The sequence below is a fragment of the Petaurus breviceps genome, unplaced genomic scaffold (assembly GCF_028583685.1).
Source record: "Petaurus breviceps papuanus isolate PSGF00001 unplaced genomic scaffold, PetGlider_PUasm1.0 220, whole genome shotgun sequence".
Taxonomy (NCBI): Eukaryota; Metazoa; Chordata; class Mammalia; order Diprotodontia; family Petauridae; genus Petaurus; species Petaurus breviceps.
Window position 1 is genome coordinate 17,466,297 of NW_027185876.1, and position 20,685 is coordinate 17,486,981.

The window sequence follows — 20,685 nt, forward strand, 5'->3', positions numbered from 1 at the left end:
AAAATGAGCTGGAGAAGGAAGTGGCAAATCACTTCAATACCCTTGCCAAAAACAAAGAAACAACAACAAAAACCAAATAGGGTCACAGAGTTGAACACAACCGAAAAACAACTCATCAATAGAAATCATATATTATACTGTTGAAATAGGGAAGCACTGAAGTCTTGTGAATAAGTGATGTGGTCATTTGGGCCTGTGCCTTATAACGGAAGGTTATTGTGGTAGCATTGAGAAAAATGAATTGGAGCAAGGCAACCAATTAGCAGGGTCTTAACAATAGTTCAGGGATGAGTTGATCAGGGCCTACGCTATGGTCAGGAAATAGCCCTGTGTTTCCCTCTTTCTTCTTGTCTTTTCTTCAATGTTATCCATTCTTATAGTAGTGGAGAGGTGCTTTATATAGAAGATGTCAAGTTGGATGCAAATCAATTCATATTTTAAAGATAATCAAAACCTCGTTTTCAGTAGGTATAATGAGGCATTTAAAAAAAAAAGCTTTATGAAGTAAATTCAGTTCATTTAAATAAGCATTTCTTAAGTATGTTAAGAACTGTGTAAAGTACTGGGGGTACTATGAAGACAAAAATAAAATAGCCCCTGCCTTCAAGGAATAGGTACTCTATGAGGGGAAACAATATAGACAGAGATTAAACTACACAAAAATCAATTCAGAGTATTGGGTAGCTCAAGGGAGCTAGGGAAGCAGGAAAGGCCTTTTGTATGTTTTGGAACTTGAAAAGGAGTTAGACAATCCCAAAGGCAAAGGGGAAGGAGGGAGAGAGTATTTTAGGTAAGGAAAACAGCCCGTACAAAGGCACATAGACAGGAGGCAGTATTAGGTCAGTTTGACTAAAACAAGGGGTGAGAGGGAATAATGTGAAATCAACCTGGGGAAGAGAGGTCAGAGACAGACCAGAAAGGGCTTTCAATGTCCAGCAGAGGAATCATTTATATTTTTTTTGTAAACCAGAACTTCTATATGCGAGGTAGGTTATTGTTTCATTTTGCTCTAAAAGACTTCTCATCTATAGATCTCATGTAATCCAATCCCTTCCTTTTCCAGATGAGGGAATGGAGGCCCAGAGTACTAAAGAAGTTTTTCTAAAGTCCCAAAGGTGGTTTAAACCCCCCAAGACAGGATTTCAACACATGTCTTCTGATTCTGAAAACCAGGGTTTTCTCTTCACGCTGTCACAATTTTATCCTACCTTTTCCTCAATGTGAGCCTTTCACATTGTACCTACTGATCTAGGCTATATATGCTTTATTATATGCCCTAGAAGTAAGAAGGAGGGATAAACATTCAAGAGGCACTCACTGTTTGCCCAGCACTGTGTTGAGTGCTTCTATAAATATCACCTAATTTGATCATCACAACATACCTTGGAGGTAGGTGCTATTATTACCATCATTTTACAGTTGAGGAAACTAAGTCAGGGAGAGTTGAAGTGACTTCCCAGGGTCACACTATGTATGAGGCTGGATTTGAATTTGTGTCTTTGTGGCTCAAGGCCCACTACTCTTATCAGCTGCCTCTATTCATTACTCCCTGGCAGAATTAGTGAATTCAGTCCAAAAGCTTCATGACTCCCCCTTGGGAATCATGTGGAAGATAGCTGGCTACATCTTGGACTGCACATTAGCTTTCTAACTCCTTTCCTCACCCTCCCCATAGTGTTTGGCACAAGCATTTTAAAAACTTAGCATGTCCTTGGGGGAGGGTGTGATTTGCATCTGAAAATAATGTGGGTGTTGTGGGGAGGCCAGAGTAGAGAAGAGAAAATAAAAACCCTTGGACCTTCTCCCCCCACCACTCCTAACCCCCACCATGCCATTGTTCACAGGAGTATCTCTGGCTCCTATTGCATTCAAAGATAAATAAATGCACAAAGGCCGAGCTTCCCACTTAATATTCACCCACAGTCCAGGAAAAGGAAAGGAATTGCTCCCTAGGGTTAACATGGCAGTAAGCAAGGTCAGCTGTTTCCCAAGACTGTGCATCATCTGAAAGTCTTAACATAAAAGCTGGGATGATACAGCCAGTACAACCTTTTGTGATTTATAAGAAATCCAGTTAACTCATTTTTTTCTTGGGGTTTGTGATCTTGTGGGGCTTTTATCAACAGTGACATGTAAGCATCTAACTTCTTCTAAAAGACCCCCGGAGAAGGGAACTAGGCGATATTTTCTAGTACTAAAAGCACTTTGCTTGGAGGAAGTGCTTCGCACAACTGGGTGTCCAAAATTTGACAAGGGATTCAGAGCTATTTCTGGAATGTATTATTGTGGGCTTGGGGGGAGGGGAGTTTACAATATTTCCTTGTTATTTAAACTTTACATTTTCCGTCAAACGATCAAAAATGCTTTTTTCTAATTGCTTTCAATTGAATACCTGTCTTGGCTGCTTATGATTAAAAAAGTTATCATGGGCGCCTACCTCACTGTGGCTTGCAATTAGACTTTTAAAGGGAAGGGTCTTATACATAGACTGTTTGAGTGTGTACTGCTGTAGAGACAGCTGACTTAAGTTGTTGGAAGAGAGAGAAAGTCTTTCAGGTGAATATCATTTTTCTTACTGAAGTTACATGTAGCTCATTTTCTTTACAATAAATCCAATCTAACACACATTTACTGGGGATCTACTATGGACCAAATGTCTTGATAGTTCTTAGAGATACAAAAATGAAACAATCCATGTTCCCATCTAAGTATCTTACATTGTCCTGGGAGAATTCAGATCTGTCTGGGTTTAAACACCAGCTATGCCACCTTCAAAGTGGGTAATTCACTTAACTTCTCTGGGTACATAAAATGAAGGATTTGGACTTAATCTCTAAGGTCCTTTTTTCCTTGTAATATATGATCTTATGTATAAAGATAAATCAGTTAAGTCTGCAAGCAATTACTAAGTACCTGCTCTGTTCCAGGCACTCTCCTAGGTACTAGCGATGCAAAGATGAAACTCTGTCCCCAAAAGGATCTTGCATTCTAAATACAAACAGATCTGTGGATGCACAGAATGTGAGAACTGGCTGGGTTAGCAAAGGCTTTGTGTAAGAGTGGGCATCTGAGCTGAGCTTGGGAGGAACCTAGTGATTCCAAGGGGATGCATTCCATGTATGGGAGATAGGACAAAGAATGCCAAATTTGGGGAACGAAAAATAGATAAGTATGACTGGAATGCAAAGTTTGTAGTGGGAAATGGTGTGAAAAAATGTCTGGCAAGGCCCCCTTAAGTTCCGTTGCTCAGACTATGGAGCCATTAAAGCTTCTTGATCAGGAGTACACCATGGTTAGACATGAGCTTTAGGAAGATTACTTCTGACCCACCTACCTCAAACTTGGTGTGAAGATAAAATGAGATCATACATGTGGAAGCACTTTGTTGTTGTTGTTTGAGGGGGAAGGCAAGGCAATTGAGGTTAAGTGACTTGCCTAAGGTCACACAGCTAGTAAGTGTGTCAAGTGTCTGAGGTCGGATTTGAACTAAGGTCCTCCTGACTCCAGGACCAGTGCTCTATTCGCTGTGCCATCTAGCTGCCCCTTGTGGAAGCACTTTGAAAAATACATTCATAACAAGTGCAGGTTGCTATGATTTTATACAAAGACTAAACTCTGGGGGGTTAAAATCCATATTTTATCTAAGGGAAGAGAAGAACAATGATTGTGAGTTGAGGGGGGGGATGCTTTAATGGTTGAGCCATTGGTGAGGTGAAAAAAGGAGAACCCAGATCACGGAGGAGCTGACTTGTTTTTGTTCTTTTCTTCCAGGCTAATGGAGGTTGGCAGGATGCTACTACCCCTTCATCAGTGACCTCCCCTACAGAAGGCCCTGGCAGTGTTCACTCTGATACCTCCAACTGATCTCCCAGCAATTGCATCCCTGACTGACCTCCTGCCCCAAAAGGGGGGCGGGGGCAGGAGGGAGGGTTTCTCTCCCCAACGCTGAAGCAGTCAGACTGGAGGTCGAAGCAATCAGCAAACACAATAAGAGTCTCCTTCTCTTCTCTTCTTCGGGATGCTATTTCAGCCAATCTGGACACTTCTTTCTACTCTCTTCCCTTTCTTTTCTGGGTAGAAGCCACCCCTTCCCCCTGCCTCCAGCTGTCAGCCCTGTTTCCTCCATCCTCCCTGCACCTTTCCCTCGCCCTGCGGCCTCTGCTACATCACTGAAGGATATTTTCAACAGTTAGAGGAATATAAAGAGGAGAAAAAAAGACAAATTACAAAAAAAACATTAATAAACGTGTTTGTACATTTTCATGCTGGTGGTTTGAGGAGCCAAATTTACCTCACTCCTAGATTAACAGGCAACCCTTCTTCTCTTTCAGTGTTTCTTGTACTCACACTACCTCTTAGCAGGAAGACGCCACATTGCCCTCCCTGTTCCACATGCCCCTCCGCCCACTGCCCTTGGTCTTCCATTTCTGGGAGCAGTTCTGAATCAGAACAGCTTCCCCTTTGTTCTCCGCTATCCCAGTTACTCTTGGACGAACCACCATAGATGGGTTTATAATGCTCCCTTATTTCCAGTTATTATTCTGACAGGTAGATTCCCAGTGCTGCCTGCCCAAACACTGGGGAAATGGGCAGCAGGGTAGGAGAGGCAGAGAGTGGGAAGAGACAGAATTCCTGTGTGCCTTCTCTCTTCCCTACAACAGCTCTTGATTTCAGAGGCACGGTTCATGGAGAACATTCAACAATCCATAAGTGTTCATTAGTTGCTCATTGTATGTCTAGCACTAGGTTAGGCAAGGAAAAGGGAAGGAACTAGAAGGTCCTTGCCTAGAAAGTCTCCAACCAGCCCCTCCTCCATTCACCCACACCCCAAACCTGCTTATACATCACATATAGATACTTAACATAAGTAACCCTAACACTATGCATGTGGTGAGATGAAGAGAGAAGAATCATCAACTCTGAGTCAGGGTCACTGTTAGAAGAAAGAGGAGGTAAGGGGTGGGGAGTTTCAGGACCACCAGGCACATAGTTAATGGGATGGGCAGGAAGTAACAATAAAAGAGGTAGTATTTCTAGTGGAAATGATTTCCATTCCCATCACTACTAGAGCTCTCAGAAAGCCATATACAGTACCTACAATGTCTGTTAGTGGACTTGTCTTTTATTTTAGGCATATCATACCAATTGCCAAGTTTCATAGAACACTCTGTCCTTGACTCTGAACTTCTTGCTATCTAAGAGAACAGAAAACATGGCGCATTGCTAATAATTGGCCTAGTTTGAACTATAAACCCGAGGGCATTGTGGAAGGAACAGTAAAAATTTCTTATCACAGTAGTTTCTATCCCCTGGGCACTTAAAAGAGAGAAGCATTTGTTCTTAGCAGGGTATTCTCCAACATCCCCTAAGCAGTCAGGCATTAACAATTTTCATAGCCAACTATGCAAGCAATAAAGCTGCAACCCTGTCCCTGACAAAGTGGAAGGTGGCTAAATCTCTTAGTGCCTCGGTTTCTTTATCTGTAAATGGGGAGAGTTATGCCTACCTCGCCAAGAACTTTGTAGGACTTCAATGTATATACATATATATATTTTTAGAACAGAGTTTTGAGATCCTTGGATCAAAGCAACTCTTAGGTCTACTGAGTCTTCTTTGCCCTCTGGTTGTCTCTACTTGCTATCTCTAATACATGTGTGAAGTGATGGTCTCTTGGCTTAACCTAGCCCATGCTGTGTAGGTGAAATAAAGGGCTTTATTGCTCTAATTCTTTCTATCATTGTAATTTAGAAAGAAAGGCCATTTTCTAGCTTGAGCCACTGTTTCTAAGTTAACTGATGGGGGCTGCCTGATTCTATTGCCTTGAACATGAGTCCAATATAAGACATTGTTAAGTACTTTGGAAGACAGACTTCCCACAGTCACCCACCACACCTAGCATTCTCTCATTCTGACACTTTCCAGTTGGATGCCAAAGTTCTGGGGACAAGGACAAGCATTTTCAGAATGCATCTGGTCATCACCATACTATGGCACTATGAAAACGAATGAAAGCTCTACTCTTCAGGGGGAAATTCATGGCCTTTTCCCCCTCCATAAGAAACTCAGAATGTGTAAATTTTAAGGAAATTTAAAATTAACTTGCTAGCAGATAGAGTTATGCCTTGAGGACCAATAGAAGTGTTTTAATGAAATGGAAAGACAATTAGTCTGATGAATCTTAAGATTCAAATTTGTGGAGGGAAGGTACACAGTAGCTCTATAGAAGCATCATTCCCTGTTCTGTGTTATTAGAGCCCTAAGTGGGACTTCTCTTGGACAGTACTCTTATTCTTAGGGTCAATGGGGAGGTTCTGTTTTAGCAGCAATAGCACCCCACCCTACCCTGATTTAAGAACATCAGAGTCAAAGCCTGTGCATTAGGTGAAAAAGGGGTGTGGCTACTACCTAAAGGATTCCTGTCTCTTGAGAATAACATCCCAATCCACCCTAGACCTTCAGGCCCAGATACATGATGATCATAAGCAAGTGGGAAGGAAAACTCAGAGCAGAGCCTCATTCCCATGTACTATTTCTCCCACACCTTTCATTTGTACTTTGCTCCACTCTCAAAGCATTTTCCACATTACACTCTTCACCTTATTCCCCATTTCTCTGTCCCACTCCTTTGGAAAGATTTCAAGTCCACTAACACACTACTATGCCACCATCATGGCAGCCAAGAGAGCTCTTTCACTGTTGGGTCAAATAGGAGCTCAGCAAAAGGATAGGTTTGGGCGTGGCAGTGCCTCCTGAAATTGAACACTCATCCAATCCATAGTCAGATAGCCACTCAGGCACCATTTCTGTCCCTAGATTCTTCATTTTCTAGGGGAAGTAGGTGCCCTTAATTTTTCCTGGCAGCAGATTATCCCTGAAAAATGATTTGCCAGAGCTTTGGTTTACTTACCCTGCTCATAATGTCCTCCTTTCATCTCCCTTCTCTTTCCCTTGTGTAGTTAATGACTCCCTTGAAGTATTTTTGCCAACTTACATCTTTTAATTTGCTTTTTATTTTGGCTATGATGATCATTCTTTCTTTCCTACTTGCCTTTTCTCATATCCATCCCTCTATTTTTTTTTTGCTTCTGCTTTTTTCTTTTTCTGCCCAGAAAAACCTGACTTCGATACCAAAAAAGAAAAAAACTGCAGAAACTCAAATTAAAAAAAAACAAAAAAAACTTTAAAAAATTCTCGACGATTCTTTCAGCTTTATTAACATTTTCCATTGTTTCTTGCGACTTGTGTCTCGTTCTTTGTAGTATTGATTATGAACATTTGATAATGAATGTTCTTGTATATTCAGATAAAGAAAAAAAAAACCAAAAAAGCGGTCTGAATTTAATAGTGTTTATAATAAAAATTTTAAAAATGACCTTCATAGCACGCAAAACAGGCTGGGGAATTGCCCCTCTTCTTTCTGTGACAATGCGCATCATTCCTGCATTTGTTTCTAACACCAAACTACCTACATTCATCATTTCCCCCATTTTTCTTTTATTTTCTCGCATTTGTGAATTAGTTCAAGAATGCTAGAAAAGTGTCGAGTTGTGCACATCCATTTCCTGTTTCACAATGTTTAAAAGTGACAGTAATTCATTTTGTAAACTAAAAAGAAAAGTTGGAATAGTGAGCATAATAGGTACATCCTAACACATTATGTTTATTAACTTTGAGACCCAGAAGTAAATTCTTTTCTTTTATTTTCCTATTCCTTAAAAAAATATATAAAAAAAAAACATTACCTTTTTTTTTTTGGTTTTGTTTGTGTTATTTTTGGTTTGTTTATTTTGGGGGCTATTTGGTTATTGTGTTTTTTTAATTGTCCAGACTATGACCTTGTCTTTTTTATTCCTTTAAATATATATAGCAGGTGATGTGAAAAGATGAAATTAGTAGACTAGTTTTTGTTTGTTTGTTTTTTGGGTTTTCTCCAGCACTTCAGAATTCTCAAAAAACTAAGACAAATCTATCAAAGATGTTGTTGCTTTGCTCACCTACGTTTAGTTGGGAGCATTATTGGACAAGAATTGGGCATATTTGGTGTAGCTTCCATATTAACCATCTGGTTCTTTGGTTTGATTTGAAGGGACAAAAAGAACAAAATGTAAAAATTTGAGCCTAAGTGTTCACTTGGGTTAGTTTCACATGAAATAGTTTCTTATTTAGCCAGGACTTTTCCTTAGACATTGTCTGCAAGGATTTCAGAAAATTAGGCAGGGCCCATATATTCCCCTCATTTTGGGAATCCATGTTTAGCCAGGGTAGAATTGAAGTCTGCTAATTTTTGTCCCCCTTCTCCTTCCACCATAGCCTATGACCATCGGCCTGTCCTAAGAAATAAAAGCAACTCATTTGGGGCTAACAATGCCTGCTGAGTTTTTGTTGATGTTGTTTTGACTTCAGTTTGATTGGCTACCCATGTATCTCAGTGGGATAAAGCAGGCTAGTTAAAATGCCAATAAGTAAAAGTGGGCTGATGAATTGTAGTTATTTGCAAGACTGGCTGAATTGGAATATTTTTATTCAGTGGTGGATAAAAATAATAGAAGTAAATTCATTGAAAAGGAACTCTGTCAGAACAAGGACTCCTGAAGTCCTTGGAACCCAAGCAAGGAGAGTATGAAGAAAGTGTATATTCTGCAGAGCAACCCTTCAGGAAACTGCCCCAGCCGAACACTTCTATTGCTGTTTTTAGATTATAGAAAATAACCAACTTTTCACATCACCATTCAATTTCGATTTCTAGCTCAAAGCTTTCTGGAGTCTTGGTTTTCATAAGCCTTCTTCCACCCCTTATTATTAAAATAAATGAAATAACCCCACCCTATCTCTCTTGCTACCCCTTTTATTGCCTTTCCCTTATAAAAGTTTTCAAGTTGTTTTGAAATGCATTCTTTTGGTTGTTGGTTTTATTCTCCCCATCCCCAAGCCTCCTTTTCTTATAATTCAGAGTATGAAACCTGCAAAGCTCAGCTTGGTTTTGATTTTGAAAGTTTAAGCTTTTTCTGCTTCTGCGAGAGCACAGGCCTCTGTCCTTTTGATTCCAACTGAAACTTTTGTGTTCTCTAATGATGCTAACAAGGTGTAGGTTTTACAGTCTCCTAATTTGTACTGGTAATGCATATTCCAAATAAATAGTTTCTTTTGTTGCAAAAAAAAACCCAACCAACCACCTTGTTGTTCTTGTCAATTTCTTCCCTTCCCCTACACCTTTACGGACCGCTAAGAGTCCTCGGATTTCTGGATGCCTTTCTCCAACTCGACTGTCTGCAGACTACTCCCTGGGGCCAAAAGACCCCCCTCCAAACTTTCCCTCCCCCCCATGACTGACACAATGTCCCTGCTTTCCATTTGCCAACATGATAAATAATAATCTGGTGATGCTTTCCTTTGAGTAAATAAGTCACTGGAACTGTTATCAAGCAGGGCCTACCACCATATCCACGTACTGGCTCTGAATACAGAAGGTATGGATTCTTACCCCGGCTCTGCCATTTCATAACTGTGTGATCTTAGATAAATCACTTAGCATCTAGAGACTTCAGTTTCCTTATCTGAAAAATTGTTAGACCACATTACCTCTATATTCCCATCCAGCTCCAAATATTGTGATGCATTATTTCCCCTGTTAGATGGCTGCTGTGGTTCTTTGCTATCACCATTTCTCAGTTATAAGAGGAAAGATTTTATTCATTCTTGGAAAGAGCATTGAATGTGGAAGTAGGAGAACCTGGGTTCAAATCCCAACCCCAGTACTTACCACTTGAGTTTCATTAGGCAAGCTACTTACTATCTCTAGGGCTCAGTATTCTTATCTGAAACCTAACAATTATTGCTGGATTAGGGGATCTTTGAGACTGTCAAGTTCTAAAACTATGATTGCCTGTTCCATCTAACATACAGTTACTGAGTACTTCCTACATGCAGGGCAATGTGATAAGTCCAAGATATGTACAAAAATGATTACTAAGAAGGCACTTGCCTTCCTAGAATTTACAGTCTCAGTGGAAGCAGGACAAGATATGAACCTAGGCATTATGGCCCTATCTTTGGCACTTCTCTTCAGACCTTGACAAGTCACTTACTCTGTAGGCATCATTTTTTCATTGGAAAATGGGACTGATATTTGTAATAACTCTGTTTTCACAGCATTGTTAAAAGCAAAATGATCTTTAAACTGTAGAGCAGTGTTTAGACAAATCATTAACTATAACTATGAGAGATCAATCAGTTGGGGGCTTACCCCCATCCCCACCACCTTTTTCAGTTAACTTTTTTTCAGATCATATGCATTACAGTCTAGCATCAGAGACAATTTAGATGATGAACCCAATTTTGCTACAATTTGGGGAAATTAGGGGGCAAAGGAAAAATAAATTAAGCCAATTGTGGTCTATTCCAAGTAAACATCTTATTCCATTAATTTTGCACAGTATTGAAGCTCTATACCTAGCATATAATAGTGCAAGGGAAACAGAATTTTCTAGGTTGAATGTGGTGTCCCTACCAGTCCCTTTCTATGATAGATGCTGAGATTTGGGGTTACAGTCATTTTAGTCTGTCCATCTTCCTGTTACCCCCTCCCCCATCCAGTCCTAGATCAAAATCATGATTATAGGTCCCCTTCATATCCTTAGAGGAACTTTCCTTCCTGTTTCTTTCCTTTCATTGACTTGTGACAGGCCTTCAGGAGAATATTCCTTTCCTCATCTCCAAGCTAAAGCCCACTGGCCATTGTTTTTTCCATTTTGTTCTGTTCCACGCTCTCTGTAAGTCCAGTGGATGCGCTCATGGCTTTCGTCTTCAGAGCTCCCATCCTGGAATCTCTGTGCTTCTCACTCATCCTCCTGAAGTTCCAACATGGACCATATTCATAGAACTGGAGAATCTCAGAGTTGAAAGGGACCTTGGAAATTATTCTACTGGATTTGGAGGAGGATGGGGATGGAAGGAATTTTGATTTCATTGTTGTAGGGATCCCTTGGTAAGGAATCTCCCCCTATTAATGATGATCAGTTCTCTAACAAAGTCTTAGAGAGTAGCCTGGGCCACTGAGTGGTTGGGATTTATCCAGCGTCACACAACTAGAATGTGTCAAAAATGGCATTTGAACCTATGTTTTCCTGACCCTGAGCCCAGTTCTCTCTTCACTATGTCATGCTAACTCTTATCTAGCCTATTAAATGTAGTCAAGTGCTAATAGTTTCTGCCTGAGCAGGAATCCCTTCTGCTGAGAGCTCTGCTTAAAAAAACAATGCCTAAAAGTAGATACCCCTCAAAAGAGAAACCAGATACACGCCAAAGATACTGTGACATTCATGTGGCCTCAGGCTAATCATATAACATGCCCTGATGTTATATCTTTCTTTAATGACCCACTTGCCCCAGGCCCTGCCTCCAACTCAACTCAATGCACATAGTTTTACTGTGTAACTGCTACTCTTCTGCTCCTAGTCCCCTAATTCTGCCTCCCCCTTCCTTCCTAGCTATTTCTGCTCAGCTTTGCTATTTTACCCATTCTGAACCTTTCTTCACTCCATCAGTATCACCTCTGTCAAGATGACAACACCATTGAATCCTATAATGTTAGGCCCGGAAGGAGACTTTGAAATCAGGTATTACAATCCCCTTCTTTGGCAGGAAAAGAAACTGAATCCAAGAGAAAGGAAGTACCTTTTTCCATTATAAAGCTCATGACAAGAGTAGCTAGACCTAGAACTCAGGTCTCTTTCTTCTCAGTCCAGTATTCTTCCCATCAAACCATACTGTTTCTCAAGGACTCATTGCCAACTTGCTTAAAGGAACTGATCCCTGCTAAGCAGACAGTAATCCTCTGTGCAAGTGTCTTTAATATATTGGAGTTTAATTCAGTGGTAGTTGATGGGTATACAGTTTAAAAGTCATATAACTAGTGACATTCAGTGTGACATAGGGCATAGAGAACTCCCCTCAATGCCAAGAACTGGTTTCAAATCCAGCTTCTAATATGTATTATCTGTCTGACTCTAGGCAAATCACTTGACATCTCAGTTAACAATAAATTATAAATTGCAGAGAATTGCTACTCTATGAGAATTGCAACTATACATTGCAGAGAAGTAGCCAACCTGCATTGACAGAATGAGCTCCCACAATTGAGCATTCTTTATTGCAATGAAGTCATAAATCAACTCCCTTTAACTATAGCTAGAGACAGACCAAGCGACCAGGAAACAGTTTTACTAGCTATCTTCTTGCTCCAGGTTGGCACTGATAATGACAAGGAAATTTTTTAGACCAGCCTCCTTTTGGATAGTGGTAATGAATTTTATCCTGCACAGTAGGAATCCATATAGTCTCATCTGAAACTACTTCCATGTGTCCTTGGCCACATCAATTCTAGATCATTCCACAAGAATTTATTGTGTTCTGGCCATGGCACTGGAGATACAAACACAAAAATAACATAGCCCCTTGTCCTAAATAAGCCCGCATTCTATTGGACAACACCATATTGTGTGTGTGCTTGTAAGTATTTGAGGCACTATTTTAACGTTTTTGGAGAGGAATTTGGGAGAGCTTGGACTAGTCCCTACCTTTATTCTGCCATCTTGACTCCACCCTTATATGTACCTTTTTGTAAGTCTTTTGCACTTCCATTTCATCCTATATTGTGTTAAAGGTCAAGAATCAAGTATTCTATTCTAGGTGTTGGCTCATTCTGATCCTCAAAATGTGATCCATGCTCCATGTTCTCTAGCAATGGTCACCAGAGAGAGCTCAAATAAGTGAAACTAATGGATTATCCCAAATCTCCTTTTAGTCTATGAGTTTCCACATCTTTCCCCAGCAAACTCTTCCCCGGAGGGACTAAGGAGCAGCCACGTTGGCTAGTGTTCCTTTTTGTCCCATTTCACTCCAGTAGACATGCCTCTCACTGGTTTTATGGAATTAGGTTTGTCACTACTTCTCTTGACTGTCTTTGACTGCATTGTAAAATGAGGAGACTGAATGAGATGGCCTCTAAGGACTCTTTCCGCTCACAATTCTATTATAATTAATGAAATGTTTGCTGAATAAAGAAGTAAAGAAGTCTTAATACATGAATGAGATAATCAGTTCATTTGAGTTAGATAGCATTCACTCCATTAGATCAACTTTGAAAATGGGCTAAATCTCAATTTCATGCCATCTGAAGATTTTTTTTAAGTTTACATGCCATTCTATTATATGCTATTCTCATCCAGTCTCTTCCTGCCTGAAGGGAATCAGGGAGAAGCATCATTCCATGAATGTGCTGTCCTCAAGGTTGGCCACTTCCCACCGATTGGGAATCCTTCCTACCTGCAAGGAGACAGAGAGATTCAATTCCTTGCTGCTCTAAGAGTAGGGTCTATTTTGCAGCCTGGCCTAACTCCATAGGTAGAAGAGAAATGAGATTTCTTCAATTTGCCCTCATTGTTCTTTTCACCTAAGCTGCCTAAGACCCTGAGAGGACCCCACTCTGAGACCAAAGTCCTACTCATATTAAAAACTTTCTTGCAATCATTTGAAAATTATGAACAAACTCCCATCTGGTCATACTCTCCCACACCCACAATTCCAGCAAATCAGAACTCCTGGTTGTTTTCTTACAAAACATCCCTATCCTCCACTGCCCACTTTCTTATTTCCCCTCAACCTCCCTAATGTCATAATCTAAAGCTACCCACCCCTTCTACTGTGCCCTCTGGAATACCTGCTCCATAGGTAACAAACTTGCTTTCATCTTAAATCTTTTTATTTCCCACTCCTTTCAGCTTCTGGCTCTCACCAAGACCTGACTATCTCTTGATGACACAGCATCCCTGGCCAGCCTCTCCAGCATGGGTTGCACTTCCCTCATGTGGGCAGTCCACTGGGGGAGTTGGAATATTTCTTGATCCCTATTGCTACTTCTAGGCTTTCCCTGTACCTCTGTCACTGTGTAACCTCACTTCCTTTGAGAGACATTCAATCCATATCTTACCACCCAATCTAAATTCTGGTATCTGTTATCTACTGACTTTCTTTCCATCTTTCCTCAATGAGTTCACTACCTAACTCACAATCTTTTTCTACTCAACTCTTACTCTCTAACTAAAGGACTCCAACACATATTGATGTTCCCTCAATCACACTTACTTCACTTCCTCAACTTATTCATTTCTCATGACCTACTTCTCCACCCCACCTCAGTTACACAGATATCACTTATTATTACTATCATGCACAAATACTCAACTTTCATGTTTATGAACTCTGAAATTGCCTCGTCTGATCACAGTCTGTTGTCATTCCACCTCTTCTTCTGCCTTGCAGTCCCATACCAAGTTCTTTGCCTTCACTGTGACCTTTGGTCCTTCAATCTATTAGTCTTCTCCAGTCCATCACCCCTTCATTTATTACACTCTTCTTTCTTCCCCATCTTAGCCCCTTAGTGAACTAGTTTAACTCTACACTGTCCTCTTCTCTTGAATCACTTGCTCCCTTATTATATCAGGAATCTTGCCCTGCCAAACCTCGTTTTTGGATTGTTTCTACCAGATGCTGCCTTCAAAGCTCAGGTGCTATGAAATGAAGGTAGAAAATATAGTGAAACCATGCAAACTGCATCTCCAGCAAATTTATATTATTTATTCTCAACTGGGCACTCACTGCTACCAGGCAATCCTTTAAGACCTTCTCAAATATCCCATAGCTTCCCCTTCTCCTACCTTCTCTTGTTTATAGGGGAGGGGAAGAGGAAACTTTCCTTATATTTCACTGAAATATCAAGGCAATTCACTAAGAGATTTCTCTTCTTCATGCCACCTTAACTCACATCTCTTAGGTGACTTCTGCCACTATCTCTGCCTTTACCTCTGTTTCATGTAATGAGATGGCCTTTCTCCTTGTCAAAGACAAACCTCTCTATATGTGCAAGTAATGTCATTCCATCTCATCCCATCCCATCTTCTCCAGTACTTGCCTTCTCTATCAATCTCACTCTCTCAATCTTCAGTCTTTTCTTACATGCTCATATCTCTCCCATCTTTAAAACCTTTGCTTGATCTACCATGTCTGCTAGTTATTGCCCCATAGCTTTCCTCACTTTTGTGGCTAAGCTCTTTGAGAAAACTATCTACAGTTGATGCCTCCAATTCCTTTCTTCTTCTCGTTTTGATTCTCTACAGTATGGTTTCTGACTTCACCATTCAACCAAAATTGATCTGTCCATAGTTATAAACAATCAGCCAACTCCAATCGCCTTTCTGTCCTCATCCTTCTTGACCTCTGCAGCCTTCAATACCATTTATCACCTCATTCTTCTAGATACTTTCTTTTCTCTAGTTTTTTTGTGAAACTACTTTCTTGTAGTTTTCTGCCTCCCCATATCTTTATTCCTTCTCAGTCTCCTTTGCTGGATCTTCATCCAGTTCATACCCACTAAACGTGGGAGTCTTCCCAGGCTCTGTCCTGGGCCCTCTCCTCTTCTTGCTTTATACTATGTCACTTCCTCATCTTATTAACTCCCATGGATTCAATTTTCACCACTATGCTTATGATTCACAAATCTATTTATCCAGCTCTAAGCTCTCTGCTGACTTTCAGACTTGAATCTCCAACTGCCAATTTTACATCTCAAATAGGATGTCCAGCAGACATCTTAAACTCAACATGTTTAAAACTGAACTCATTATCTTTCCTCCCAAGTCCTAACTTCTCTATCACTTTGGAGGGTACCTATCCTTTCAGTCAGCCAGGCTCAAAGCATAGGTGTCATCTTTGACTTTTCTATTTTCATCGCTCTTCTAGATCTAATATATTACCTAGTCTTGTTAAATGCTTGCCATGTAACACCACAGTCAGTTCCTATACATCTCCCACCATCAACACCAATAGGACCTTCTCTTCTAACAAACAGTTAAGTGAAATCAACTGACAGAGTGAACAAGGTTTAACAACACAAGCAATGTTCCAAATCTATAGTTCCCCCCTTGCTTCCAAGAAGAGGGAAATGTTTTTCACCATTTGATCTCTGGGATGAAGATTAGACCATATATTTTCAAAGCTTGTATCTTTCCCTGAACTAGCCGAATGTTCTGCACACAGTAGGTGCTAAATAAACATTATTGAATGAATTAATGAGTGAACAAACTATAACAAGCATAGATATGAATAAAGGCACATAGAGTGGGAGAATTGAATGTCCTAACTCATATTGGATATGATAGTTCATATCATAGGATCTATTACAGATATATGATAATACAGACTCTGCTTGAATACTTACATAGGTAGGACTCTCTCCCTCACAAAGAAACTGATTCAATTTCTATTCACACTAAGTTGTTTGGACTTTTTTTTCTTATATTGAACCAAAATTTACTCCTCCTAGAGCTTTAACTGGTTATAATTCTCTCTGGAGTTACACAAAATAAATCTAATCCTATTTTTGTATAATAGTCTTTCAGATATTTGAATTAATGAATGAAAGAACACCTATTAAAGAGATTACTATATGTACAAAGCACTATGCTATTCACTAAAAAGAAAATCAACACAATTCCCTGCTCTCAAAGAGCTCACATTCTAATTAGGAGAGAGACTTCAGATAGGAGTTTTCAGCTGCAAGTCAGATGAGAAAGCCCTATGATCTTTATAGCGCAGTCACAAAACAGATGGTAATGCATCCTCATTAATGTTATTTCCACCAATAAAACCATATCCATTTCTGTTGTTGGACAGAACCAAGGACTCGGTTGGCACAAGCTTTCTTTTATTTTTCTTCATCAGTAGTCGTAGTTGCTGAGAAGGTGGGGGCTGCATGCCCTGTAGCAGGAGTTGCCAGTTTGCATCTTCACAAAGGTTACTTTCCTGGATGATGGCTTCAGGGACTGGGCTGAAGTAGGCTATAGTGTTCTGGGCGATATTGCTATTGCCAGTGCTCAGGGTCCTGATCTGTTTCCATGTGGGCCTGAGGGGAGACGATATAAAAGTTGCTTGATTTGCCTGGCACATGCTACCTCTTATATCTCCTTCAGGGTGTCTTGTTACTCCAGATATACTGGCTTGCCTTCCCTGTTGGTCACAGTTGGTTGGCAGTTGGTAGGGATGACAAGTCCCCTCCTGTCATTACTAGTTGGGATCCTCGATGATAGCTTTGTGATCCAGGCTAGAAGCATGGATGGTGGTTTAGGGGCAGGGAGGAAATTGCTTTTCCAGGGGATCTTGGGCTTAGAATCCTGGGCTGTCTCCATTAAGAACTAAGGAAAAGTGGTGGTCGGGGTGATGGCAGTGGTGGTGTGTCAATTCTTTTCTCTATGTAGCAGACTGTCACTAACTAGGTCACTTTATTTTGGATGCCCTGTAAATTGACAGTGTTTATCCTGAATTGTAGCACCCAAAAGTGAACATAATGTTCTAGAAGTGATTTGACAAGATGGCAAAACAATTATCAGAATACTTCTCTTAATGAAATCTAAGATTTTAATTCTTTTTTTTTAGCAGTCACATCACTTCACTGGTTGAATCTTTGGTCAACTAATTTTTTTATTTTTGTTTTTATTTATAATTATTTCTTTGGTTTTCACAAGAAAAATTCAGGTGTCTCTATCTAGTACTCACACAGTTGACTTTTTCAAAACTAAATTAGTTTTGAATTGATCCTTATTAAATTTCATCTTGTTACTTTCAGTCCATAGTCTCCAACTTAATCTCTTAAAATTCTAAATATTTCATATAATACAATAGCCCCCTTCAAACTTTCTTTCATGGTCAACATGTTCAAATGTGCTCTGTGAACCTCTCCACCTTCATGCAAGTTGTTACTATGTTGAATGGGTACAGAACCATGGACCCTGTGGATTTCCTAAAAATAATAACCTCAAGTGTATAAAAAAATAGCATGCAGAGGACTACAAAGGGAACCAATGGAATTTATTAAAGTTACCAAAATTAAAAAAAAATAGTTCATGACCCCAGGTTAAGAACCCCTATTCCTAGGCATACTTAGGTCTCTGACTGTCACCTACTCTCCTGTGACTGAAGTTTCCCACTTATTTCTGAATCTGAACAAAGTGAAAAGTTAACTTTTTAAGGCTAGTTCATGAGTAGGACATTTGAGTTAGCTGGAGGCCCATGAGGAAAGCATGATGCATAGTTTAACTTGGTTTGAATTACATTGGTCTGGTTAAATTTTCTCTCTAAACAGATATTAAAGATCCTTCTCTGGTTAACAATGCTTAAGGAGATAGGGGGAATCTGGATCAAAGCAAGTATGCCAAACTACCTCCTAAGATTGCTCCATATGCTACCCTGTTCCCTAAAATTCCTCTGATTTGATTTAATTAACTTTACCTTTTCTTACACACAGACTCTTCAGCTATTCACTACAAAATGGATGATGCGGAGACATGCTGTTTGAGGGCAATGCCTCTTTTTTCATTCCCAGCAATTAGCACAGTGCCTGGACCATAGGACGTGCTTATTAAATGTTTATTGGTTGATTTGTTGCTTGATTGACAGACCAACTTCCTCTATGATCACTTCTATGAGCTATGGGTTTCATTTAGATGCCTTTCAAGCAAAATCCTATATAATGCCAGAAGAGGCTGTCAAACCTGTGAAATGATTTGAATGAAACCTGGAAGATCTTATTACTCCTAAATACTTATCCCATTCAGGTGCAATGGTGTCTGAAAGTCTGTCATTAAAGATCCATTCTTTGTGTTTCCTCTCCCATAATTCCTTTAAAACTGATTGCTTTCCCTCAACCCTCAAATGTACCCAGGACTACCTTGTCTCTTTCCCTCTGACCCATGTGATTCTTCTAATGATTGCATTATTTCTCTCTTTCCCTTCAGTATCACTCTCTCAAACTAAATGACTAAGCCAATTATCTCTATTTCCTCACCATTCATTCACTCCTTAATGCAATTTAGTTTCTTTCCCTACCAGTGTTGAGTCTACAACTCTCTCCAAAGCCACCCAGTGATCTAATCACCGAATCCAATAGCCTCATTTTCCTTGACCTTTCTGCATTATTTGACGTGATTGACCACTTTCCTCATGTAATCTCTTCCCTTGGCCTTATGACATTGCCTTTGCTATCACTCATTGCCAGCTCCTTTTTATCCTTTGATCCCTTAATTATAGAACTTTTTCTCAAGGTTCTGTTCTCTGTCTGTCCTTAGACCTCTACAGCTCCCAAGATCTCAAAGGGAGCAAGTAGCAAAGAGGAGATTTGGTTTGAAGATGCCCAAAGCAGCAGTTATTTAACTCAACTGTGTTGCTTCTCTCTCAAAATCATCAATAATAGTAACAATTAGTGATGGAACTCCTATTAAATCCTAGGTACAACATTTATATCGGTGGTCGAAACGTGAGTCATCTTTTACTCCCATCTCTTCCCCTTCTCCACACCATGTGCAATTGATGTCCAAGTATTGTATATTCTCCCTTTTATGTATCTCTAAAAGCTACACTCATACAACCTATATTGAATTTCTTGTCTTCCCAGTGGGGGTGGGTGAGGAGGGAAGAAGGGAAAGAATCTGGAAATCAAAATTTTAAAAACAAATGTTAAAAAAAATTTTAAAAAAATAATAAAAGCCACACCCTTTTTTCTATTCCTATTTAGGATCTTTAGACTTAGAGCTGGATCGGGTTTCAGATAGATGGTCCCAAGCTATTTTTTTATATGCAAAGAAACTTAGATCCAAATAAATTAAGTGATTTGCTCAAGACTACACAGATTGATGAGTAGTAAAACAGAATTTGAAACCAGATCTCACTTGAGATCCAGTACTCTCTTTTACTATACCTCTCAGCCTTGTCTTTTCATGTTATGTTTAATTTGTTATTATAGATTATTTCCTGCTCACCTTACTTCTGAGTTTTGCATCCTCTAGCCAGGAGTGGGGAATCTGTTGCCTCAAGGCCACATGTGGCCCTCTAGGGCGTCAATTGTGGCCCTTTAATGAAAGAATTTGTTCTGTGAAGTTTGAATTCAGGCAAAGGGCCACTTGAGGACCTAGAGAGTCACATATGACTTCAAGGCTGCAGATTCCCCACCCTTGCTCTGGCCTATCTAACAACCCTACTGCTAAAGTATCCATTCTAAGATGCTCATCTTTTGAAAAATAGCTAAACAAGTTGTGGTACATGAATATAGAGGACTGTAAGAAATTATGAGTTATTTTGAATACAGGGAAACATGGGGAGACTTATATTAACTGATGCAACATGAAGCAAGTAGAACCAGGAAAAGAACCTATAGAAAGACTCCAACAATGTGCATTAAAAGAATAGCAACAACACAAAAAGTGGAAACTGAATTCGTGAAAATGATAATGATTAAACTTGGCCTCAAAGAAGATCTATGAGAAGTCATCTACTTTCCTGACTTTGTAGGGTGGGGGACTATGAGTGTGGAATAGTGTGGATGTTAGATTTGTTTGATTTCTCTCTCTCTCTCTCTCTCTCTCTCTCTCTCTCTCTCTCTCTCTCCCCTGTGTTAAAAAGGGTGGCTCTCTGGGTGGAGGTATGTTGGGAAGTATAAGATAGATACCTTCAATAAAATATTTTAAAGAGAGATAGATCTAGGGATTGCAGGGAACTTAGAGGCAATTAAGACTTTTAAAAATCATTTTTCCTGAAGAAATTGAAATTAAGAGAAGTTAATGACTTATTAAGGTCATCCTG

At 39.8% G+C, this 20,685-nt stretch overlaps 1 protein-coding gene across 3 annotated transcripts in view; it reads left to right on the forward strand.

Annotated features, from left to right (window-relative positions):
- PBX1 (PBX homeobox 1) overlaps window positions 1-9,160 on the forward strand; it is a 328,301-nt gene extending 319,141 nt beyond the window's left edge. For all 3 annotated transcript variants that reach the window (XM_069094679.1, XM_069094681.1, XM_069094680.1), the window contains one exon: window positions 3,772-9,160. In XM_069094679.1, coding sequence (XP_068950780.1) covers window positions 3,772-3,864 — 93 coding nt within the window. In that variant the 3' untranslated portion in view covers window positions 3,865-9,160. The remainder of the gene's footprint in view (window positions 1-3,771) is intronic.
- The last annotated feature ends 11,525 nt before the right edge of the window (window positions 9,161-20,685 follow it).